Source organism: Melanotaenia boesemani, chromosome 11 (assembly GCF_017639745.1).
Source record: "Melanotaenia boesemani isolate fMelBoe1 chromosome 11, fMelBoe1.pri, whole genome shotgun sequence".
NCBI classification, from domain to species: domain Eukaryota; kingdom Metazoa; phylum Chordata; class Actinopteri; order Atheriniformes; family Melanotaeniidae; genus Melanotaenia; species Melanotaenia boesemani.
The window spans coordinates 30,240,774-30,264,753 of NC_055692.1; the positions used below are offsets into that span (position 1 = coordinate 30,240,774).

At 38.4% G+C, this 23,980-nt stretch overlaps 3 protein-coding genes across 7 annotated transcripts in view; 2 read left to right on the forward strand and 1 right to left on the reverse strand.

Moving 5' to 3' along the window:
• The window catches only part of slc4a5a (solute carrier family 4 member 5a), a 30,712-nt gene extending 15,999 nt beyond the window's left edge, over nt 1-14,713 (forward strand). The window contains exons 12-25 of one of the 3 annotated variants that reach the window (XM_041999328.1): nt 230-404; nt 2,177-2,310; nt 2,942-3,213; nt 5,289-5,350; nt 5,641-5,832; nt 5,993-6,106; nt 8,039-8,200; nt 8,480-8,658; nt 8,793-8,865; nt 10,422-10,490; nt 11,060-11,233; nt 11,698-11,871; nt 11,969-12,027; nt 14,049-14,713. In XM_041999328.1, coding sequence (XP_041855262.1) covers nt 230-404; nt 2,177-2,310; nt 2,942-3,213; nt 5,289-5,350; nt 5,641-5,832; nt 5,993-6,106; nt 8,039-8,200; nt 8,480-8,658; nt 8,793-8,865; nt 10,422-10,490; nt 11,060-11,233; nt 11,698-11,871; nt 11,969-12,027; nt 14,049-14,214 — 2,005 coding nt within the window. In that variant the 3' untranslated portion in view covers nt 14,215-14,713. The remainder of the gene's footprint in view (nt 1-229; nt 405-2,176; nt 2,311-2,941; nt 3,214-5,288; nt 5,351-5,640; nt 5,833-5,992; nt 6,107-8,038; nt 8,201-8,479; nt 8,659-8,792; nt 8,866-10,421; nt 10,491-11,059; nt 11,234-11,697; nt 11,872-11,968; nt 12,028-14,048) is intronic. The other 2 variants (XM_041999329.1, XM_041999330.1) reach the window with 2 other exon arrangements.
• Nucleotides 14,714-15,009: 296 nt separating this feature from the next.
• Nucleotides 15,010-18,845, reverse strand: ogfod2 (2-oxoglutarate and iron-dependent oxygenase domain containing 2). 3 transcript variants are annotated; one of them, XM_041999332.1, is made up of 7 exons: nt 18,625-18,845; nt 18,472-18,528; nt 17,553-17,663; nt 17,374-17,473; nt 16,774-16,898; nt 16,175-16,432; nt 15,010-16,049 (listed from the first exon to the last, which is right to left on the reverse strand). In XM_041999332.1, the coding sequence occupies exons 1-7, from the start codon at nt 18,757-18,759 to the stop codon at nt 15,795-15,797; spliced, it is 1,041 nt and encodes a 346-aa protein (XP_041855266.1). In that variant the 5' UTR covers nt 18,760-18,845; the 3' UTR covers nt 15,010-15,794. The 3 variants fall into 3 exon arrangements, with proteins under 3 accessions (XP_041855266.1, XP_041855267.1, XP_041855268.1); XM_041999333.1 differs by lacking the exon at nt 17,553-17,663; XM_041999334.1 differs by lacking the exons at nt 18,472-18,528; nt 18,625-18,845 and adding an exon at nt 18,579-18,601.
• Nucleotides 18,846-19,739: 894 nt separating this feature from the next.
• On the forward strand, nt 19,740-23,831 carry zgc:113436 (uncharacterized protein LOC503528 homolog). Its single transcript, XM_042000367.1, has 8 exons — nt 19,740-20,065; nt 20,329-20,522; nt 20,603-20,714; nt 20,803-20,941; nt 21,027-21,081; nt 21,160-21,417; nt 21,509-21,625; nt 23,425-23,831. The coding sequence occupies exons 1-8, from the start codon at nt 19,897-19,899 to the stop codon at nt 23,680-23,682; spliced, it is 1,302 nt and encodes a 433-aa protein (XP_041856301.1). The 5' UTR covers nt 19,740-19,896; the 3' UTR covers nt 23,683-23,831.
• The last annotated feature ends 149 nt before the right edge of the window (nt 23,832-23,980 follow it).

Sequence of the window (23,980 nt, forward strand, 5' to 3'; positions counted from 1 at the left end):
TATTATTATTATTATTATCTGGACATGCCTGCCAGGATATTCCTTTCCTGGAAATCACAGGCTGAAATACTATCCTGCTGCTTCTGAGAAAGTAATTTGTCATGCTGAGGACTGTGTGAAGCATCCTTTTCTCTGTGTGTGTGTGTGTGTGTGTGTGTGTGTGTGTGTGTGTGTGTGTGTGTGTGTGTGTGTGTGTGTGTGTGTGTGTGTGTGTGTCACTGTACAATAGCTTCTGTGGTGGTCTGTACCTGGACATAAAGCGGAAATTGCCATGGCTCCCAAGTGATTTCTACGAAGGGTTTCACATTCAGTCTATCTCTGCGGTGCTCTTCATCTATTTGGGTTGCATCACCAACGCCATCACCTTTGGTGGCCTCCTCGGAGATGCTACTGACAACTACCAGGTAAGGCAGAGAAATACACTCAGGAGTTAGAAAATGTCCATGTCTTTTAGTTAGAACACTATAAAAATTGGCTTTATTTTGATACTGACTGTTTTTGTTTGCTGTTTACCAAAACATATTAAAATTAAAGGTAAATAATAAATAAAGGATTTAAGTGTTAAACTTAGAATATTTTCACATTTAGGCACAACGAAAGGTTGAAGGGTGACAAATTAACATAAACATAAATAAACTTCAGATATGATCAATACAATATCCAGGATATTTTTAGAGATTAAAGTAATTCCAGAAGAGAATAAATTTTTATGGCACCATTGTATTTTTGGTTCTCCATGAGGTGACAGCTCTACTTGGACAATTGTATTTTCTACAAATAGCCATGTGCCTATACTGCCACTGTCTGGTGATATTATGCAGCTTCATTTAATCACCTAAAAAGTTAAATGTGAAAACATGCAAAAGTTTATCACTGAGTCAGAAAATTAAAAAGAATAATTGTTTATAGAATGTTTTTGAAAATAGAGTAAAAATATAATTTTTGAAAAATGATCTTGATCATTCAGAAATATTTAAAATATTGTTATTTTTATTGAAAAAATGTGCAGTTAATTCCAAAAATGTATATTTTTATGTAAAATTATGTTTATTTAATATTTACTTTAATATTTTTACTACTTTACACAAATTAAAATCAAAACTGAAATATCAGGACTTTTCTTTCCATGATTTTCATTTTCTGTTTCTATTAAAAAAATAATAATAAACATTTGAGACAACAGTGAAATATAATTTTTTTCATGCTATGATTCTTGTGATATGCATACATAAAGCTGCAAAATGAGTAAAATATCTCACCTTTCGCGCTATCTCCAGGATCCTGAGTGAAGGAGGCATAAGCTCCTCTGAAAACATGATTTGTGGATTATTGGAAGTTAAATTGTTGTAACATTGTTGTTAATATTTAAACTTATTACTGCTAATTCCTTTATTAGTGAAGCCAGTGATCCAGTAAAATGAACTTCTTTCTATCAGCTGTCCTGACCAGAAAGTGAGTGAGGAAGTAAAGCTGGTTTCTTACACTGAGTCAAGGACTAGACAGGCGCTGCTTTCACTTAACAGCATAAACTTTTTAATTCTAAATAAAACCTAAAACCTGAGTGGTGATATGCTCGCTGACCTGGCTCTCTGGGTGAGGCTACAACCAGCACACGAGAAATAAAAATAAGGAAAGAAACTATCCAATCCGTCTGTGACCCACACATGATCAGATGACCTGCTAACCTCTGCTGCCACCTAGATTTATAAGAAACACAATCACAAACAGACAGATAAATGCAGACCCATAAATGGCTTCTATATTTTTCTGGCAAGAGTGTCTGACTTTGTAAAACAGCGCTCTGAGTGTTTATTGCTGTGTGATATCAGAAATCAAATCAGGGCTCATAATGTGCATCAGTTTCTGTGTATCATGTTTATGATACACAGAAACTTGTACACAAAATTATACATCTGCATACTTTATTACAGTAATTTCTGAGCTCTGTTGCACTAAGTCCATATGTTCCCTGTCTAATGCAACACGGTGATCCTGTAAATGTCCAGCGCTGGGCTAGCTGACTCGATCAAAACCACAACAATATCCTGTCTAATGTCTAATGTATGTTTAGCTGCGTTTCCATTTAATATCTCTGAGACGCTCAGTCAACATCAGATCCTATTTCTCCCTCTCCTTATGAAGTTTTTTCTCTGCCACTGTCTCCTTCCTCCAACAGGGAGTGATGGAGAGTTTCCTTGGTACAGCCCTGGCGGGTACTGTCTTCTGTCTCTTTGGTGGTCAACCACTCATCATCCTCAGCTCCACTGGGCCCATTCTCATCTTTGAAAAGCTTCTGTTTGAATTCAGCAAGTGAGCTTCTTTATAAAGTATATAGATATAGAAAGTATATAGAGTTTATCTGGTGAATCCATAAAGAGAATACTGTGGAGCACTGCTGATAGCCTCGTCTGTGGGAAACATTTAAGTACACCATTTTTTTGTATTGAATTTACGAACAAATGTGTTCCTTCCAACAGGAATGAGCCAAACTATCTGGCTTATTTTGACTTAATAATATAACAAGGATGAAAAAATCCTTCACGATGTCATTCTTTGTACAATCTTTTTTTATCTTCTCTACCTGGTAAAACTCACATGAACAAACAGCTGAGTTTACATACTGTATTCATTCAGTCAAAACTCTAACCAGCTATAGCTTGTTAACAAAGTTCAGAATTGCCTTTACCCTGGACAATAAATTGTATAAACATTAATTTGTTTTTAAAAATGAACTAAATTATGTTTTAGTCTGTTTTTATTGAGAATACATACTCATGAGATGTTTGAAGCCTAAAGAGAGTCAAACATTATTTCGCACATATAAAGTTAAAGTTTACTTTATACTGTGTAAAACACCACATGTGTGTTGAAATCATTAGATATTTGTGTGTTAGTTGTAAAAATAATTTCCCTTTTACTCCCAAACCTTTAACTTCCAAAGGAACAATGGGATAGATTACATGGAGCTGCGTCTGTGGATCGGCATCCACTCCTGCCTACAGTGTTTCATCCTGGTGGCATCAGATGCCAGTTACATCATCAAATACATGACGCGCTTCACTGAGGAGGGCTTCTCCAGTCTCATCTCCTTCATCTTCATCTCTGATGCCATCAAGAAGATGGTGGGCTCTTTCAAATATTATCCCATCAACACCGACTTCAAGCCCGACTACGTCACTGCCTATAAGTGCGAGTGTCTGGCCCCAGACCCGAGTGAGTTCACCCCCTGGCTCAGGGAGATGTCTGTGGGGGGTTATTCACAAGGAGACAGTGTGGCCTTTTGGGGGCTCATTAGGCTGCCACTCACCTAAAGCAAACCCACTTGACTGTTCTGTAAAATTCGCCTTAATGTTTTGTTTTATTTGCTAGATATTATACTGGCAACAGCATTCAAAAGCATCTGAAAAGTTAATGAACTGATTTAGTTGTATTGGTCCCACTGTTAGGCATGACTTAAGTTTTTAGTTTATGTTAGTTCATTTTCTCAGACCAAACATAGCCACACACTCCTGGTGAAAGAACTTTTATTAGAAAATTGCTGTTTTTTAATTAAATACCCCTAACAACAAATAAAAATCTAACACACTTTATTTGAATATACGTTTAGATTTTTACCTAATAATCAATTACTTTTACATTTTAATGGAGACTTCTCAAAGGCTTTAAAATGACTACTCTCAACTTGGTTTCTAAGTTTTTGCAAGTACATTTTTACAGCTGTCAAATAATTAAAATAGAGAGGTGATTTTAAAAAATGTATTTATGTATCAGGACGTCATAGAAATAATATGGTTCTTACCAGGTCTTAATATTAGGTTAATACAACATTTGGTGAACAAAAAAATGCAAACTGTCTTTATTTATGAAGATTCTGCCAAATACACAGAAACAGTTGTCAAAAACTAAATACATCTTTACTGCTTTTTAGGAATTGAGGACGTAGCAGGTATAGGAGTCAGGTATAGCAAAACAAATGTATTTTGTTAACTCACCACTAAGCGTGAGCACCTTTACTTGATGATTCCCATGTGGAAAACATTTAAGACAATTGCCAATCTTCCCAGGAGTGGATATTACAGCTAGCTCAGCCCACGGTCAGATGATCCAATTCTCAGAGAAGCTGAAAAAGAAATCCTACAGTTACATCTCAAACTCTGCAGGCTTCTGTTAGCAAGTTAAATGTTTAAGTTCATGACAGTGAAAAGATAGTAACACAGATTCCAGCAAGATTTGCAAAGCTTCGTCAAACAAACCACAAGACCTCTGAAACAATGTTGTTGATTTTTTATGAATATCAAATAGAGCACATCAATACAAACACCTCATACAAACTGTCAAGCACAGGAGTGGAGGGCTGATGATTTGGGCTCATTATGCAGCCACAGGACCTGAACACCTTGTGTTACTGAGGCAACCATAAACTCTCTTGTACACCAACATAGTCTTCAGTCAAATGTAAGACCATCCATCTGACAGCTCAAGCTTGGAAGAAAATGGGTCATTCAACAGGACCCCAGGAAGTCTGAACCTTGCGAGGACTGATGTCTTGGCATCAGATAATGGGGATCCTTTTGAATAAACAAATGAACAAATAAACAAATGATCATAAACACAAATAATAAGCAAACCTCACAGAACTGAAAGAAAATTATAAATAAAAAAGTTACTTCAGGTTTTTGCTGCTAAATGTTTTACAAGCTACTGAATCATGGGGTTTACTAAGATTTTTGTTGAATAATGACAGTGTTGAGGTTGTACTTATCAAAGTTCAACAACTGGTGAAGAAAGAGGTGATTTTATTTTTTTTACTATTATTTTTTTAATGATATCTGATACCATTTTAAGTGTAACAACTAATCATATCAGTTGGAAAATGCTGTAGTCTACATGATAATCAGAACAAAAGAAGTTTGGATGTTCAATATAGTGTTGAAGGGGTCTTATAAAACTTATATTTTAATTAAACCCTCAAAACTTTCTAAATGCTCACTGATTGCTGTTTGCTGTGGCAGTGTTTAGCACTTTATTTCCATAGACATTGATTTCTGTAACTGATTTGTCTCTTGTTTGCTTTCACCGTGCACAAACAATTTGGCTGCCGTCTCTTGCAAGTGAGTACCTCTTTGTTTGTCTGCATGGGCCTCTGAGTGCTCTTTGCATTGTCCGGCAGCTGGATTCTCATCATGTTCTGCATTTCTTTTTCTTTCCCATTTGTTTTCCTCCTCATCCCCTTTCATTTTCTGTCTCATTACCTCCCATCTGTCTGTCCCTCCCCCATTCACTAACAGTGGCTGCAATGATCTTCAATGGTTTAGTTCCAATGCCAGATAACAGCTCTAATGTTTCTGGGGTAAGTGCTTGATTTCATTCCATTTTCATGTCTCAACTCTGAGTGCTTCTTGTATTTCAAGCTGGATGTTTGCAGGGTGTCACCGCTCTGTGACAAAAAAGCAAACAAGTCGCTTTGCTCTCCTCTTTCTCTCCTTTGTTTCTCACCATCTATCCTGCCAAATTATAACTCTCCTCCGTGGTTCATAACTTCACATCTGTGCCAACCATTTTTACTCTGTCTGTGTCTTTGTCAAAACACTTCACTCTTCATTCTCTCCTGTCTCCCCGCCATTGCCAACACCCTCCCAGTTAAATGTGACAGCGCTGGACTGGAGCCAGCTGGGCAAGAAGGAGTGTCTGAAGTATGGAGGATCTCTGGTGGGAAAGTCCTGCAAGTACGTCCCTGACTTGGCGCTCATGTCCTTCATCCTCTTCTTTGGTACTTACTCCATGACGGTCTCTCTCAAGAAGTTCAAGTTCAGCCGCTACTTCCCCACCAAGGTGACAAAACAGATACCTTCGGTTTTCTAGGACCAGGATTATATTTAATTTACTGTTAAATATTTTGAAAGGTTTCCAATGAGAGCTTCAGTCTCTGCTTTCAGATCTGCATGTTTATTTTCTAATTTAAAATGCTTTATTTTTCTGTTTTTGCCACAAGCTGAGGAAACTTATCAGTGACTTCTCTATCTTCATGTCCATCATGACGTTTGTTGGGCTCGATATGTTGATTGGACTTAAAACTCCCAAGCTGATCGTGCCAACAGAATTTAAGGTACAACACAATGACATTAAATTTTGTTTTATTCTAAGTATGAGGAGTATTTTAAGTAAAGCCAATTCTTGGGCCACTTCAAGATTCAAAGTGTTTATTGTCATTTGCCCAGTAAGGAAACAAGTTTTCCTGAACAATGAAATTCTTACTTTGCCATCCACACTGAATGCCATAAAGACTATAAAATAGAAGAAAACAACTTTGAAAACTAGATAGAAGATAAAGATAAGATTAAAAAAACTGAGTAAATAATCTATGTACATAAATGTGCAGTGTGCTACATAAACTGTTGTGCCACATTCAACAATGAATGATTAGCTGTGCAAAAAACTGTCATGAGGTAGACGGTAAGATGCATGTGCAGCATCTATTATAAGTAATAAGACACAAAAAGTAAACAATATTGCAGTCAACAATATAAAGTCAGTGTGCAGGGTACAGGCCGTTGTTACAGACCCCTATCGGCTGTTAAGGAGTCCGATGGCCGAGGGAAAGAGAGTGTCTGAGTCTGGTTGTCCTGCATTTCAGACTCCTGTTTCTCCTGTCTGAGGGAAGGAGAGTGAACAGTCCATGTAGGGGGTGGATTGGGTCTTTGATGATGGAGGCAGCTCTTCTGTGGGCTCTGTGCTGGTAGATGTTCTGCAGCAAGGGCAGCGAAGTCCTGGTGATTTTGGAGGCAGTTTTCACCACTCTCTGCAGACGTTTGCGGTCCATGACAGTAGAGCTGCCGTACCACACGGTGATGCAGCTGGTCAGGAAGGACTTAACGACGCAGCTGTACAAGATTCTGAGGATCTTTGGTGACATGCCGAACTTCCTCAGCCTCCTCAGGAAGTATAGCCGCTGCTGAGCTCTCTTCATCAGCTGTGTGGTGTTGAGTGTTCAGGTGAGGTCCTCGCTGATGTGGACCCCCAGATATTTAAAGCTATTCTCCACTTCCAGCCCACGGATAAACAGTGGCTGGTGAGGGTTCCTCTCCTTCCTCATGTCCACTATCATCTCCTTGGTCTTGTCCGTGTTGAGAGTGAGGTTGTTGTCCTCACACCATGTCAGCAGAGAGGCCACCTCCCTCCTGTAGGCTGCTTCATCCTCACCAGTGATGCGTCACCATCACAGCGGTGTCATCCGCAAACTTCAGGATGGTGTTTTCCTTGTAGGAAGCCACACAGTCATGGGTGAACAGGGTGTAGAGGATGGGACTGAGGACACACTCCTGTGGTGTGCCAGTGTTAGAGATGATGCTGGCTGAAGTCCTGTTCCTGATCCTGACAGACTGAGGCCTGCCAGTCCTGCCAGTCCTGGAGCCAGTCACAGAGGATGGGGAGTAGTCCCAGGGAAAACTATTTGTGGGTGAGCTTGTGGGGGATGACCGTATTGAATGGCGAGCTGTAGTCAATAATGAGCATCCTGATGTAGGAGTCTTTATTCTCCAGGTGTGAGAGGGAGATGTGCAGGGCTGCAGCAATAGCGTCTGAGGTGGACCTGTTGGACCGGTAGGCATACTGCAGGGGGTCCAGTGGGTCCGGTAGGCAGCTCTGAATGTCGGTCAGCACCACTCTCTCAAAGCACTTCATAATGATTGGACTGAATGCTACTGGCCTGTAGTCATTCAGACAGCTGGGGGGGCCCTCTTTTTAGGTAGGGGGACAATGGTATTGGTCTTAAAGCAAGATGGAAGAGTTCTCTGGTTGGGGGAGAGGTTGAATATGGAGGTGAGAATGTCAGTCAGCTCGTTGGCACATCCTCTGAGGGCTCATCCAGGGATGTTGTCTGGGCCTGCCGCTTTGGGGGGGTTGATCCTCCTCAGAGCTTTTGTTTACCTGGGTTTATGAGACGAATGGTGAGAGGGAGGGGGGTGTTGCTGTTATTATTGAATATTGAAACATTATTCAGTGCATATTGAATCTTTAAATTTAATTTGTGTCCCACTAGCCAACCCGACCAGATCGTGGTTGGGTGGTGATGCCTTTTGGGAAGAACCCATGGTGGGTGTATTTGGCCAGCTTTGTCCCTGCCCTCCTTGTAACTATCCTCATCTTCATGGACCAGCAGATCAGTGCTGTCATTGTTAATCGTAAGGAGAACAAACTCAAGGTGGGTAAGGTACTCCTAAATATTGGCTACTGGTGAAAGTTGAAAACTCATTTAATCACAGTTGCATTTTATCTATGCATTTGTCATACCTTTAAGTTGATGGATGCAAAATGTTTTCATTTCTTACACACAATATTGCACTTTCTATTGGAAATAAATATAAAAAGTTAAAACATAAACATTTAGAAGATGGTAAAATACATTCAGATAAAAGACAATCATTTCCACCTCATGTTGTATTGTTTTTATAAAATGATCTCTGTCTGGTTTCCATGGCAGAAAGGTGGTGGCTACCACCTGGATCTGTTCTGGGTGGGTGTCCTCATGGCCACATGCTCCTTCTTGGGTCTGCCCTGGTACGTGGCTGCTACTGTCATCTCCATCGCCCACATCGACTCTCTGAAGATGGAGAGTGAATCTAGTGCTCCAGGAGAGCAGCCACAGTTCCTCGGGGTCAGGTGGGTCCACAGTGGGAGAAAAACCAAGAGCACATAAATAGAAAATTACTGGGACTTTATTCTGTCTTTTTTAAAAATGTAAATGAAACTGACTGAACTCTGTCGTTAATATTTCATCTTTGTGGAATAAACAGAGAGCAAAGAGTGACGGGCATATTGGTGTTTGTTCTTACTGGAGTATCCATCTTCCTCGCTCCAGTACTTAAGGTATGAAGCTAGTGATCAAAGTATTTTGGTCTGTGCTGTGTTTCTTATCACTTGTAATCAGGTCATTGATTTTGTTTTTTAACTGACAACAACGCAGTTTCACCCCACAAATACCTAATGATAAATGTTAATTTAATGATATAATTAAATAAATAAAAGTGTGATATTGTAGGGAATAGATTAATAAACCAATACTTTAGAAAATGTTTATAGAATAAATATAATATATAATAATTATATTCTCTCTATATAAATCTAATATAATATGTGCCATAATAACTATTAAATCATGAATCTATTGATTAATTCATTTTAATCTATTCCAGACATTTGGTGAGTTTTTGTGATAGAAATCTAAAGTTGTTTTTTTTTTTTTATCATTTTCAGTATTCTGAAATATTCTTTTTATGAGTATATTTATATTCACATTTTATGAGTTGACTAACCTCCGAACGAATCACATCCTATCAGTCTGGTAATGTAAGCTTGATAACTGGTATGAATTTAACCAGTCAGCTTCTGCATGCTAGAAAAATTTAAAAAATGTTACTGTAGTTCTGGATTTGTCTACACAGACATAAAAAGCTAACTTGTACTCTTCAGCTTAACAAACCTTCAGGTGTTACCATCTACCAGCTGATTAGTCATGGTGTCTATATCATTACTCAGCAATACTACAGTAATTTTTGGGATAATTTAATATCAACAGGAAAATGATATATTAATACTGTAATTCTCGGGAGAAAAAAACTAATACAACATTCTGGTGAATTTAAGTATTTAGAATTGTGTTTTCTTATGTTAAATAAAATGTAATAAGTGAACTGTTGTGTGCTTTAGAAAAAGCCATTTATATTAAAAAATGCAGCAGGTCACCCCCCTCAATGTCCTGGCATATTTCACCCAGAGGATAAAACACTGGTTTTAGAGCAGATCTTCCATTTTTCTTGACAATTTTGTGGCCTTCGGAGCTTCGAAGTTCATATTGAGGTTGCCAGTATTCAGCTTTGCACTGTTTTTAATAACATAAAAGGCCATTTTTTGGCCTTTTCTGTTAACTGAATGTATGAATTAATATCCTCAAATAGTCTGTTTTTTTTCTTTAGGAATGTTCCTGAGAGGAATGTACTTAGTTCTCTAAAGTCAATTAAAGGAGTTTCAGTGCTTCATTTATGATCTTTTTTAGCATACTAATACTGGATTATCCTTTTGAAAGGAAACAGGATAATTCTGTCCAGCCATTCTTTGCAGCCAGTCGTGCTAACTGTGGTTTATGTAAATGATGGTGAGGACAGGATTTTCAGGAGTGTGAATGTGAGCAGCCTGAGGAAAATGTATAAAATATATAATCAAAACATTTAAAGATTTCTGTTGATTTTATGACTTTTAATTGTTTGATACTTTGTTTTTTCATTCCATGGGTCTTTCATATTACATATTATATACATACATATTATATATGTGACCTAAAACATACTTGGGGGTCCATTTAGCAGGGTCATTGATGTGAGTCTAGATTATTTATCCACATTATCTGTCTTTACTGTTGGTTGTAGTTCATCCCCATGCCTGTGCTGTACGGCGTCTTCCTCTACATGGGTGTAGCTTCCCTCAGTGGAATCCAGGTATGCTGTGTGCCAGCTGTTGGTGTTATTTATCATAATAAATCGGGGTGTTGCGGCTGGGCATCTCACTTATTGTTTTTCTGGGAGCAGATGGGAAGCAACATATTTAAAGCTGTCAAGCAAACAAATTAGCAAAACAAATTGATATGATCTGTTGTGTTCATACAAACTAGGCAGGCAGCACACATAGATGAAAATAACCTCTAAAATTTGCCCAAAGCTCAGACTTTTCAAATTGTGTGGATACAAGACACAAGCAGCATCACCTGTGGATTTAATATATGAACTACACCTATAGTCAGTGTTTGTGACGATCAAATGTCTCTTTATGATACAATTTGGAATAAAAGTTTTGCTGTTTGCATTTAGATGAGTTACAACACCTGTGAGTTAGAATTTGGAGTTTGTGCTATGGCACTGTTTCTCATTAACTTTCCTCTTGCACACTGCAGCAGCAAGCTAAACAGAGATGCTAACAGATCTTCTGTTAACAGTTATTCATTAACATTATTCACATACTTAGTCTGGGTTACTCAGATGTTTTTTTTACCTCCTTTTGTCATCCTCAGTTCTGGGACAGGATTAAGTTGTACATGATGCCATCCAAGCACCAGCCTGACTTCTCCTACCTCCGTCACGTTCCTCTGAGGAGGGTTCACTTGTTCACTCTGATCCAGATTATGTGCCTGGCTGTGCTCTGGGTTCTTAAATCCACCTTCCTAGCCATCATATTCCCTGTTATGGTATGAGCAGATTCACCAGTTGCATACATTTGTTGCTGATTCATGGGTGGGAAATATAGGCAGCTGATCTGCATGCTTTCGGTTTTATTTTATATCTTGTATGACAAGATAATTTTCCTCAGTTTGACAGTAAAGATTATAAATTAAGTGTTCACCCAGACAGTTAACAGGACTGATATATGACACTGATAGAATGGCAATTATGTCAAAGCAAAGAAAGGTCACCTCCAAACAAAGGGGCTCTTTCTTATGGAAATCTGATATATCAAATACATCAATATTAAAACTGATAAGATTTCATTTAGAGTGACCTCAGTGAAATAAGGAAGGGTTTAATACCAGTTTTTTAAGTGGAAAATGACAAAAAGGTGTGATCTTCTCTGGCTTCCAACTAAATCATGTTCAGGGCATAACTCAAACATGAGATAAATGTTAAAACAAAGCCTTTATGTCTCTCACACCAGATCTTGGGTCTGATGGTGGTGCGAAAGTTGCTGGACATGGTCTTCTCTCAGCATGACTTGGCCTGGCTGGATGACCTCCTGCCTGAGAAAGAGAAAAAGAAGAAGGATGATGATAAGAAGAAGGGTAAGGAGAAGGAAAAGAAGAAGTCCAAAGTAGAGGACAGTGAGGAAGAGGTGAGGAACTCAAGCTTTTACAGCCCCCTGCAGAAATGATAGATGAAATGGGCCACTGACCTGTGTCTGTGCTGTACATGTGTACGTTTGCTCACAGGAAAAGTACCATGCCTACCACAACCACTCACCCAGCTCAGACTCAGACATGGATCGCAGGTACTGTGTTCTCAAACTGCACATCCCCTACAAAGATCTCGTCTATCCAGATGTAGTACAGTATGCTCAGTGGGGAGCGTACTGCCAGCCTGCTGCTGCACATAAGGCATTTTAACAATTTAACAATTACATGCACATAAGAAAATGTTATAAAAATAAAATGTGCAGAAATTAAAGGGTCATTTCACAAAAATGTACAAATATATGTTTTCTCCTTTGCTTATTGACATAATTTTATTGCATTTACCAACTGATATGCTAAATAATAGAAGCATCTAGCTAGGTGCATTTAGTTTAAGGTGCAAATTATTAGTATGTTTTGTTCTTCTTTATAATAGATTTTCTATTTGATGCTACTTTATGGTTTGCTGCCTGATGTAGCTTCTAAGACTTTCAGACACTGAGTGTTTGTTGGATATTAATACAGTTCATAGTAAAGTACATTGCATTTAACATACTGAAGTCTGTGCACATTAGTGCTTATATTCTTAGTTATTAATGACATATGTTCAAGCTGTGAACCACTTGCACAAAACTTCACTTATACCAGACCTTGTAAAAGCTTTTGCTCAACTAAAGACCTCTGCAGACATACATAGTAGATGTTTCTTTTCATATTTAGGTGAACTGACCCTTGTGTGGACAATATGGAGCAACCCTCAGTTACATAAAAATTGTTTTAAGGTCGTTGAATTAATGAAAACTTATTTGTGGACATGTGCATTCAAAGACTAATTATTTGTACTTAATATAGATAGCTCAGATGGTCAAATTTTCTTATATTATATGCTATATTTCTTATATTATTATGCTTAGCCTCAGTCTCCTCTCCATGCACTTTAAGGCAATGCAGATAATCACAATGTAATCAACAGTATACTGTCATTCTGAAACCGCTCTTCCTGTCATATGCTAATTGTTCATCAGAATGTATCCTACCGAGTCCTTGTACACACAGTTCAGTTCGGCAGATATCAGTTCAGACACTGATATCTGTAGTTTTGAAATCTTCTGAGAGGAATGACTGTGACTTGAAGGACAATGACATGAAATGTTGAATAGTTTTTTCTGTATCTGAAAGCCACTGGTCAATGTTCTTGTTGTAATTTCACATAAGTGGAATTTAAGCAGATTGATATAACAATGTGTTATCTCTTTAGTCTGGTATTTATGCAAAACTTAGAGAGAAACTACTTCATTTATATGCAGCAAAAGTTGTTTTGGTTGTTTCTTTTTCCTCCATGTGCTGGTTCTGTTTGGCACATCAGTCACACCTGCATGTGAAATTTAGTCGGACCCCAGCTACCTGTTTTCTCAACCACGCTCACCTGAGGCTTCAGCAATTTCACTTGAAATGTTTTGCACTGAAGGTGCTGCGTTTGGTCAAATTGCATTGAAATGCAAAGTTTTTTTTTCTTTTTCTTTCAAATATAACTGCTTTTGTTCTTTGTATGAGATTCAGATTTCCCTGTAAGTCTGCATTGCTTTGAAAGAGGCATGGTTTGGTATTTATAGCTGATCTGATTACTGAGTAATTTACAGTAATCTTGTTCATGTATAGAGTCTGTGGATTCCAATAGACAATCACCTTAAATGGTTTTCCTTTGATAAAATCTTTATGCATGTCTAAAATTATTTGATACCAAATCTTCAAACTGCCAAATCCTAAATAACTTTAAGAAATATTCATTTAAACCATCCCAGCTCCTTCTTGCTTTGTTTTTTTTTTCCTATTGGAAAAGATTTAGTAAGATTTTTCTTTGCACTGCTACAACTGTGAAGGGCCTAAACAAACTGATTCTCTGTATCTTCTCCCAGTCTCAGCTATGGGGCATTGTGGCTCCAGACAACCACTACAGCAACACCACTCATCTTCTCCCACTCATCACAAACCTGAGTTGCTGTAGTTTTTGGCTCCAGTCATGGTGCCTCGTGGCAGAGCTCCTCCACCTTCCCTGGTATCCCCTTGTTGTCTTTGACTGTGTGTCTTTGTATGGTAACTGGCGCTTGCCCTTCCTCAGCATCACCCTTCACTTGAAGATCTCCTGCCCGTCGTCTCCGGCCATACCATTGGGCCGAGGAATGGCCTGCCCTGTGCCTCAGGTCAAGATTGAGATGGAGTCAGACTACGACTCAGACATCGACCACCATCGGCATCGGGACATGAGCAGTGAGACCACATTATAAGACCAATGCACAATATCTTGTTGAATGAACAGTGTATGGGAATAAACTGAATGCAATCAGTGCTGACCCAGAAGCAGGTTGTGTTCATACCAACGCACTGAATGGGACTGGTGCCATCACTGCAGCGGTGGATTTTAAAAACTGTAAAAGCATTTGCTTTTAAACTGGTTTGTTTTTGGGATGTTGTGGGATGTTTATTTACCTGTATGAAGGACAGCCAAAACAGAGCAACCATATATTATTTTTAGGATATATATGATGTGAAAATTTTAAGTTTAGTATTACTAGGCATCATACTATGATTGTAATTATACCAAGTTAAAAATAATTATACGGCCTGAGTTCACTGTGCAATAAATTATATTTAGCTTGTATGTGTGGAGATGGATTTTAAGGCAGAAATGGTAATCACAAACTCCATTTTAGTATCTGGAACAGTTTGTCATGAGGTTGTAAAGCATACTGTACAAAACCATGCCTTCTTTTGTTTGTAAACTTTATATATCTTTGTTAGGTGTATTCGCAAATGTCATTGCGTTAATCTGATCCCAGAAAGTCAGCTCTCCTTCCCCTTATTTCCCTTCAGTTCTAAACTACAGATTGGCACAACTACCAGGAACAAAAAGAAACAACCAAAAGGCCCTGATGTTTTCATGTTTCTAAAAAGCAACTGTTTATTTTCTATGATCTAACTCACTGGTCCATATTTGTGTTTCTACTGTGAGATTATTGTTTACCTTATTCACAAAACTACATGAACACTGTAGGACAATAACCACACCTACACAGATATTAATTAAATTTGTTTAATTAAACCTCAGTTATTCCAAACTGCGACTAAGTTTGTTTTTTTTTTACTCAGATGTAAAGCATCTGAGAAAATATCAAGCACCCAGATTGTGCATTCACTTCCATTTTGTCTGATCTAGAGTGTGGACAAAGAATATTTTGCAAGAACAACCAACACAGCTGGTAAACAGTTAAATTATTATAATTGATTTAATTAAATTTCGGTTCAGTTCTGGATTTTCAGCATCACAAAGCTGGTTTGTGTCCTACCAGCGTATATCACCATGGCAACTAATGCTAGAAAGCTTATCTCAACACATGTAAAAGTAGCGCCTACTGACGAACCAACTCTCTAAAGGACACAGTGTGTGTGGGGGCGCTGCTTTGTGAGATTTCCATTCCTAGGGTTAGTTAGAACTCCAAAGCAGAAGATAACTTGGATATAATTACCTGCTTTGTTGTACAGGCCCCTGAGTGCAGCCAGTCAAACAAACACAAGGCAAACAACCATTTTAAACAGAATGACAGCATTAAATTAGCAGTTTTGACTACCTTCTGTGTTGGAGTTGATGTGGATGATGGTGTCAATTCTGGCCATACTGATTGGATCAGGCATTGTTATGAAAAAAGGACCCTTAACTGGACATCTGAAACAAACACTCATAACAAGAAATACTATTTATCATTCCAATTTGGAATACAGTGAACACGTGTCATTAAAATTAATTCATTTTAAAGTCCTCCTTCAGTCCCTCATGTCTCTTTAAAATGCTGACAGCAGCTGGATGTTGTCACGTTAACACACACGATGCCTCGGAGTGTTTGGTGAACCCGTCGGCAAAGCCCTCTCCCACCACCAACGAGGGCTTCCTGTTGCACATGGGGCACAGTTTGTTACGTTCGGGTGAGGCTCTCATCCAAATAATGAGGTTCCAGCGCTGGCCCTGGGAGATGGGCAGGGCCCCGTGCATGTGCTGACCACGATGGAGGAGGCCCTCAGTCACCCTGTGTTCAACCTCAGTGCACTCAGTCTCATTTACTGGCACCTGCAGCAGTCAAGAAAACAACTATTCCCATACAAGATATTGTACATCTGAACATCAATGTCATATTTAAAAAGATAAAAACTGTATTTGTGACAAAAATTTTGAGTATTACAATATGGTCTCACCTGTCTCATATCACCAAAATAAAGGTTGCCCTCAGTGAATTCTTTTCCAAGGGAGACATTAAGAGTGACTTCTGCATTGTCATAGTGATAGCTCAGGTCTAGGTCTTCGTTCATGTCATACTTGACCACAAAAGCCTTGTGACTGTCCAGATAGTGACCCCCACAGTCTGGAAACAGTAGGGAGGTGAGTGGGTGCAAGTACTGCTCACGTAGAGGTGTGATGAAACTCTCATCAAAGCCCAGCTCATTAAGGAGAATCTAAAGGAGAAAATGACGAAAATATACTTAATAAAGCATTTTTTCAACTTCTAACCCCTGGATATGTTTAAATCTGAGTGCTTCGTTTTATTTGCCTAGCAATGCATTTAAATTACGAATGTGTGTAAAACTTTTTCAATGTGACGAGGTTTGTGCATGGATGGAATACACTCTTCATGTGATGAAGCTCCACTGTATTTCAAGAGAAATGTCACCATAATACGCAGAGTTTCTGCAGTTAGGATAAAAAACTAAATAAATAAATAGGATAAATGTGGCTGACTGAACCATTACTAAATAGTGTTTTATGGGGGTTTAGCCAGTACAGAGGGATTCCTTACCCCATAGTGGTTCATGGTGTTGGGTCTTCCTTTAGGGGCTGATGACTGCTCAAAGTGCTCCAGCTCCTCTACCAGTGCCTCACAGAAGCTTTTCTCAAACACAGGAAAGCGATACACCCTTGGAGCTTCAGCAGAAAGAGGCACATGAACACTTGTATAAATATCCAAAAAATAATATGATTGACATTAACTTATCTGAACGTGAAGCATCTCTCAAGATGCCATTTCATGTTTCACTATAGCAACAATTGAAAATATTACACATTAGGACAGGTAATCTGTATCATGATGCTCCACTATATTCATGACACACTCACTATTAGCTAATTAAGAGAGGAAAAGGGGCAAGTAACCAGTTTATCATTCTCATTTTCTTATATGACAGAGGTCTGTGCTGAAAACAGACTTAAAGCAAGGCTAGTGCTCCATGCATGATACAGTTTAGAATTTGAACTATGTATGAACAGCCATTTGTGTTTAACAGTAAGAATTAAGCTTTTAGTATCTGTTCTCTCCTTCTTGTTTTACCACCAATGGGATTGATTCCTCTGCTTTCAAACTGTTTCTCCTGAGAAGAGTTTGTAGTCCTCTCCTGCTCACCTGCCTCTTTTTCCAGAAACTCCAAGAGGCCTTCCTCACTGGCAAGGCTGCTTCGACAGTATTGAACAATCTGCTTGAGCTTTGGAGTAACGTAGGCCTCCTGAGGGGACGTGAAAGTGGAGTCTCAGCAAGGTACTAATAGTGCATTATTCATTAGGCTAGCAGCATGCAGTGTCTACCTGCAGATGGTAAACATGAGGATGGAGTGGCCTGTACGTTTGTTTTATTGAAGCAGCTCTCTCAACAGAACTCATACCTAGCCGCCTTCTTCTGTCCACTTCCTGGGAAATCTAAACAAAGCAGTCACACAGCTCAGTTATAGTCAGGTAGGGGTTGAAGAACATTAATAATCACTAATGCATCAGTTCAGCTCTTCATATAAAATGTTTCCTAATTACCTCAACTTGATTATCTCATGTCATGATATGGCGTCATTAGATCTTCTCCAAACAATGATTAATTCACTTTCTTGGGATATGAAGTTATGACTTCTCTTTAAAATGATCTAGTTACCTGTCAATATCAGCCTTGCCAGACTCTTTGCATAGTTCCCTTACGTTTACACTCACAGAGGAATAAAACCTACCAACAGTGAATGTTAAGTTTAGCACAACTAAATAGAAACTCTCCCCGGATATCATGTGGAGTTACTGTCTTAGAAGGAAGTCCATTCACCACAAGTGGACTGAGATAACTTGATCATGATTTAGCACTGTATCCATGACAACAATTTTACTGATTTGTGATATAAACACATGTGGTTCCAGAAGATACGTTTGCATGCGCCCTTGTTACACCAAAATCTGTTTCCCATCAGAATCTGTGACCACGGGGGGCAACAGTGTACATTTTTCTCCATGTATGTCCTGGAAGATTAGCGAAGTCTTGAAAACATTTGTATTTAACCCTGAGTTTATTATTAAGCAGGTGCAGTAAAGTCACACATTCTGATGGCTATCAGAAATGGTGACTTTGCTCACCGCTCTTATAAACTCTTAAGATGTATGCAGAGAAATGTACACCGTTGCCCCCTGTGGTTACAGATTCTGGTGGGTCACAGATTTTGGTCCAACACCGTCACACTTCTTTTTCTTTTACCTTGTTGAGCACGTCTTCAAACTGCTGGTCCGTGACGCAGCCAAGCCTCATAAGCAGCTGTACGGGAATAATAATTATCACATAAATACACTATTGTCAATACAAACATTAAACACTATTTGTTGTGTCAAATTGTTCCTTATATCCACTCACTGGCTGATAGTCCTGTCTGAACTGCTGGTCAGACTCAAAGCGAACATGGAGCTTGTAGTCCTCCAAGAAAATATTATCGGTCGTAAAGCAGTTACACGTATAAAACTGAGGCACTTCGTCTCCCATGTTTGTCATGATTATCCGTTTAAAATGGATTACTATATAAAAACATAAAAATCAGTCCATTAGTGCTGACACCTGATACCGTTGGTTACTTCCGGGAAATCCAGCAGTCACTTCCTGTTTGGTGTTTTCCAAAATAGCTCCGCACTTAGCACACAAATTAAGGCAATTTGTGTTAGGTCGATTATTTCTTTATTGTAAAACTAACTTTAAATAATTAAATAAACCATATACCTGATCTACTCTAGCAACAGTTCTTCAGGTTTTCTGAAGTTTTGAAGTTCTGAAGAATCTATCCCTTGTACTTGATTTTTCAGAGGACTGATTAATTTTTTGTTACTGTTGTTGCTACTTAACACTCATCTCTGAATCATTCAATCATAAGAAAAAGTTCCTAACTCAAGGAATGAACCAGTGTTGTGTTTCAACAGAAGAGAAAACTTAGCCAAGAGCCAGTTTTGCATAATATGTTTAAGCACTTTTTTGAAATAGTGTGGAATCCTCTTTACAGCAACAAAACGTGGATTCATAATGCTCTTCGAGAAGAGAACACTTCCTGAAAACTATTTGAAGAATAACAAAACAGCTTTTCTAAAAGTGTTCAGACTGTGTTGAAGAAAAACAAGGTGGTCATACTAAATACTCATAATAATTGTGCAAACTAGTTTGCCTTCATTACTGTTATATTGGTTTTCTTTGCAACATAATATGAAATAAAGAGTGGCTTAAGGTGTCTGCACTGCAGTTATTTTATATATTTGGGGGAATAATAATTAATTTCATTGTGTGGTAATGTTAGGAAACTTCTACAAATTATTATTATTAGTAGTAGTAGTTGTAGTAGTATTTATTTATTTTTATGAATATTTTTCTTAAATAATTCCAGATAAACATTTTTATACCTTTGGAAGACTGGCACGAAGTACCACCTCTTGGCCAGAGGAGGGCGCGTGTGTGTGCAAAATGGACAGAAACCACCTACAGAAACGTGTAGAAGAAGTTGAAAGACGGACAGAGGCTTTGTATATTTGTTTTGTAGCTGTTTTGATTATGTTGTATCCTCGTTAGCAAAAACCTGCTCTGCTTTTGAATATGCCGAATAGCGTTTGGCACATTTCTGTTGACTGAGTTGGACAGTGGTTGAGTGAAATGTTAAACGTGGAGTCGTTGCAAGTGGCTGAGGAGGAGGTGGTTGAATCCAGCTCCAACAAACTCGGTGACATTTATACTTTTGTTGCTAAAGGCAGTTTTCCTCAGACGATGAATCCTTTACGGAAGAAGAATCTTAAAAGATACGCCCAGAAATTTATAATTGACGGTAAGACTTCCTTTAAAAATCTTCACTCAGTAGTTCAAAAACGCTCATTTAGAGCCCCGGGAACAATTTGCTTAGTATCAAAAACTTAAATGTCTAAAACCGGATTATTTACAGTAAACTTACCTGTAAACTGTGTTGTTCCATGAAGACGATAACCATCTGCAAGTCCATAAGTAAACGAAACAACAGGAAAATCTAACGGCATTGAACGCAGCAGTCTGATGCACATTTAAGCAAGTTTCTTTTATTTATATATGTTTAAGAGGGAAAGCTGTACTATGTGGGACCCAAGAAAGAAGAGAAGAGGGAGGTAGTCATTGAGACTGAGAGGAAGAGACAGATTTTTATCGACTGCCACTTCAACGACATTGGCCATCACCTGGGCCAAAAAAAGACTGTCCACAGGATCCAGAGCAAGTACTACTGGCTGGGGATCATCAAGGACGTGGTGGACTGGGTACAAACCTACTTGTCTGCTGTTGTGTTAACACCACTTTAACATATAATAATCATGTGTAACTTATGCAACCATTTCAGATCAAAGTGTGCGAGACGTGTCAGCACTCGGAGAGGAGTAAAAACCTGGCAAGGACGGTTCGGCCCATCAAAGTGGACGGGCCATGGGATATTGTTGGGATTGACATTATAGGTTGTCATTTTTGTCATTTGATGTGTGGTTATTTCTGCTGGATGACTTTTTTTTGTATGTCTGAAACCTATTTTCTTCTCCTCTTCAGGGCCTTTTCCAGAGACTCAGCAAGGCAACAAAAGTGTCACACTTTTCATTGATTATTATAGTAAATGGCCAGAGGCTTTTCCAGTGCAAAAAACCGATGCTCTGTCAGTTGCAAGATGCATCTCTAAATGCATATACAGGTAAAAGGAGCCTAAAGTGTGTATCCAGGTTGGTTTTAGAAATTATTCTTATTATACTTCTTTTCATGTTATTCTATTCCATTAGATTCGGTGCTCCTAAAACAATAGTGTGCATGCAAAATGCTGACTTCTGTGAAGAGGTGAGCAATAAATCCCAATATTAGTTTGAGATTACAGGTCAGGTGTGTGACTTCTGATGAGGGGTGTGTTTGTTTTAGGTGACAAAGCTGCTGTGTGACAGATGGAGCATTTTGCAGAAGGTTTCTCCTCTGGATCAGCCTCAGCTTAACCCGCTCCACGACTGCACAAGCTCGATGCTGAAGGAAGCCGTGGTGCAGATGGTAACAGAGAAGCAGTCACAATGGGATGACTTTTTAGACCCCGTCCTGTTTTTGTTCCGCACCTCCCCTAATCCAACGACCAAGTTCACCCCTTACACGCTCATGTTTAACAGGAAGGCCACTTTGCCAATTGAGGTAGGCCTGCAGGAGATGACCTGCGTCTTACTGCATTAATAGTTTTCATTCTCTTTGTTTCCTTATTAAAAGTCGTTTCTTTTTCATTCAGACTACACTGAACCTGCTGCATTATGACGAACCAGAGCAGGACATATATTCCACAAAGGAGAGGGCTTCTACACATATGGTCATAATGCAGGAGCAGCAGAATTTTGTTAAGCAGCTGGTATTTCAATTTATTTTATTTTTTAAATTTCCCATCAGTGAAAATGAACACTGCTGATATAATGGCAATCTCCCATCTTTGTTATGAAGGTTATTACTCTTTTACCGTTTCAGTTTGCCACTGTTTAAGCCAGAATACTGGCTTAAACAATAACAAGAAATTACTCTTAGGAAAAAAAAAATAAAAAAATTCAGTGTAAGATTATTAGAACAAAACCCGCAGTTTTAAGACTTCAGCAGTTTTGAGGTCTCCTATGAGGACAGAGATTTAAGAAGTCAGAAAATGTTTTTTACGTGGCCACTGTGGGGCAGCAGAACAAGCTGAAGGCACAAAGATTCTGTTTGTTGACACCATGTGTGTCAGCACTTTGTTTTTCAGTTATGTTTGCCTTTTCTTTTAACATTGGACGTGTGAATTGGCTTTTTGATCAGCTTGAGCAAACTTTTATTAAATAGAACTAGTAAGATTAGACATAAACAGTTAACTGATGGATTCTGACTATGCTTGTTAAAATGCATCTCCTGATGATATGGCCTCAATTAGTTGCTCTTTATGAGAAATGTACATATTGCCCATACAGTCCGCTATGCAACAAACAACATCAGCGGGTCTACTGATGTTTCTGTAAAATCATAAATGTATTCAGTAACTGAACTGCATCAATATTTTCACAAATTTACCAGAGTTACATTTAGCTTATAGTGGATTGTTTGTTTATTTATTTTAGGGTAGTTTTAAGCAAAGATTTCTCTGATCACAATATGGAAGCAGTAAAAGGAGACCAGAATAACCTATTCATCATCTTACAGAGCTCACAGAAGTTTTTAAACTGTACAGTTTTTATTCTGAATCATTCCACGAAGAAAAGACAAGGACTGTTTGCTCACAGTAAAATGTAACTTATCTGTAGCACATCCATGGACTGTATGCACCTTTTAATGTGCACCAGTACAGTCTCTGCTTACTCCAAAGCTCTACATTTTTGTAGGAGTGCTATGAGGTAACTGAAAGACCACTTGGATAGGTCAGAGCTTTGATGTTGCACAAATTTACACAAAAGTTGAGCATGAGGTTGTCTGTGATCAGTGCATCCTGTTAATTTAAAAAGCCATTATCTAATTACCTTCCCTGTGTAGAAACAAAATTTTAACATGATGGTTGACATTGGGATAAATATCTATAATCTAACTTTGATTTTATAACAGTTTCAGTACATCTGCCTGATGGCACCTAAATGTTATATAAATCTTGTGGTTTAGGACATAAATCAGAAAATAATTAGATAAATAATGGCACTTGTGACATGATCAGTCAGGACACATGTTTGCTCCAGGTCTGAACAGGGATTTAATAATCTGTGTGGTAATTCAGCGCAGTCACAAAAGAGGCTCCTTTGGATTAAATTGCCCTTTTAAACACAACCTGGCTTTCTGACATGGTTTATTCACATGTAACACTGTATTTAGAAATTTAGTGTAGTGAAAGGGGTGTTCTGTTGTGGCTGGTGATAAATGTAGGTTTGGTCACAGAGTAGTTTTGCTGCAATACAAGAACTTTTCCTGTTGCACAGGTTTTTGCCACAGAAACACCTTAAAATATTTAACCTAATAAAGACCTGAGTCCCCATCCACATGTGCAGGGACATTCATGGTGCAAACACTAGTATTATCTTTGCAATATATGGCATCAAGTAGATTAATCAAATTGTTCACATTTAAATGCTTAATTTGTAAACTACCTGTCTTTTTTTTTTTTTTCTTTTTTGCTTCCCCTCTATTTTGTGTGTGTCACACTTTCAGGTGATAGCCAACATGAATGCAGCCTACAAACAAGAGAAGAAGAAGAATGCTAAACGCAGGACACACAACGTGCCCACAATTGACTTTAAAATGACAGATCCCCTGTTTGCTGAAGGTGACCCGCCCTCGCCCAAAAAAGTGAAAGAGGGCTTGTATTTGTCTTTTCCGGTTGAGACTGTGCTGGCCACTGAGCAAAGCAGCTCAGGCGACGTCAAGACTGAGCTGGAGTATCACTTGGATGATTCTGACGTTCACTAATGTGGACAAATGGAGAAAAGAGGATACCAACAGAGCATGAGTGCATGCTGCCAGCAGCTGCCTGAAAGAAGTTTTAAATTCAGATTTTGGGCTGAAAACTGTTAAGTTATTGTTTTAATTTTCATATGAAAATAAAAAATTAAGCAACATTACTTTTAAAGTATCATTTTGATGATTCAGTGTGGCATTTTTTACTAACTAAATAACTGAAAAATAAACCTGATTTAACAAAGAGTGTGTGTTTAAAGATATGCTAAATGCAAATTACACTATAAAAATCTTTTACCTCTTCAACTTG

What these genes read in the sequence shown, in the direction of transcription:
- zgc:113436 (XM_042000367.1), top strand. Translation starts at nt 19,897, where the DNA reads ATGTTAAACGTGGAGTCGTTGCAAGTGGCTGAGGAGGAGGTGGTTGAA. An exon ending in TGTTGGGATTGACATTATAG is followed by an intron (nt 20,715 to 20,802) that starts GTTGTCATTTTT and finishes TCTCCTCTTCAG; the next exon opens with GGCCTTTTCCAGAGACTCAG. An exon ending in ATCTCTAAATGCATATACAG is followed by an intron (nt 20,942 to 21,026) that starts GTAAAAGGAGCC and finishes CTATTCCATTAG; the next exon opens with ATTCGGTGCTCCTAAAACAA.
- ogfod2 (XM_041999332.1), bottom strand. Translation starts at nt 18,759, where the DNA reads ATGACAAACATGGGAGACGAAGTGCCTCAGTTTTATACGTGTAACTGC. An exon ending in CTCATGTTTACCATCTGCAG is followed by an intron (nt 17,474 to 17,552) that starts GTAGACACTGCA and finishes ACGTCCCCTCAG; the next exon opens with GAGGCCTACGTTACTCCAAA. An exon ending in ATTTTGGTGATATGAGACAG is followed by an intron (nt 16,050 to 16,174) that starts GTGAGACCATAT and finishes TGACTGCTGCAG; the next exon opens with GTGCCAGTAAATGAGACTGA.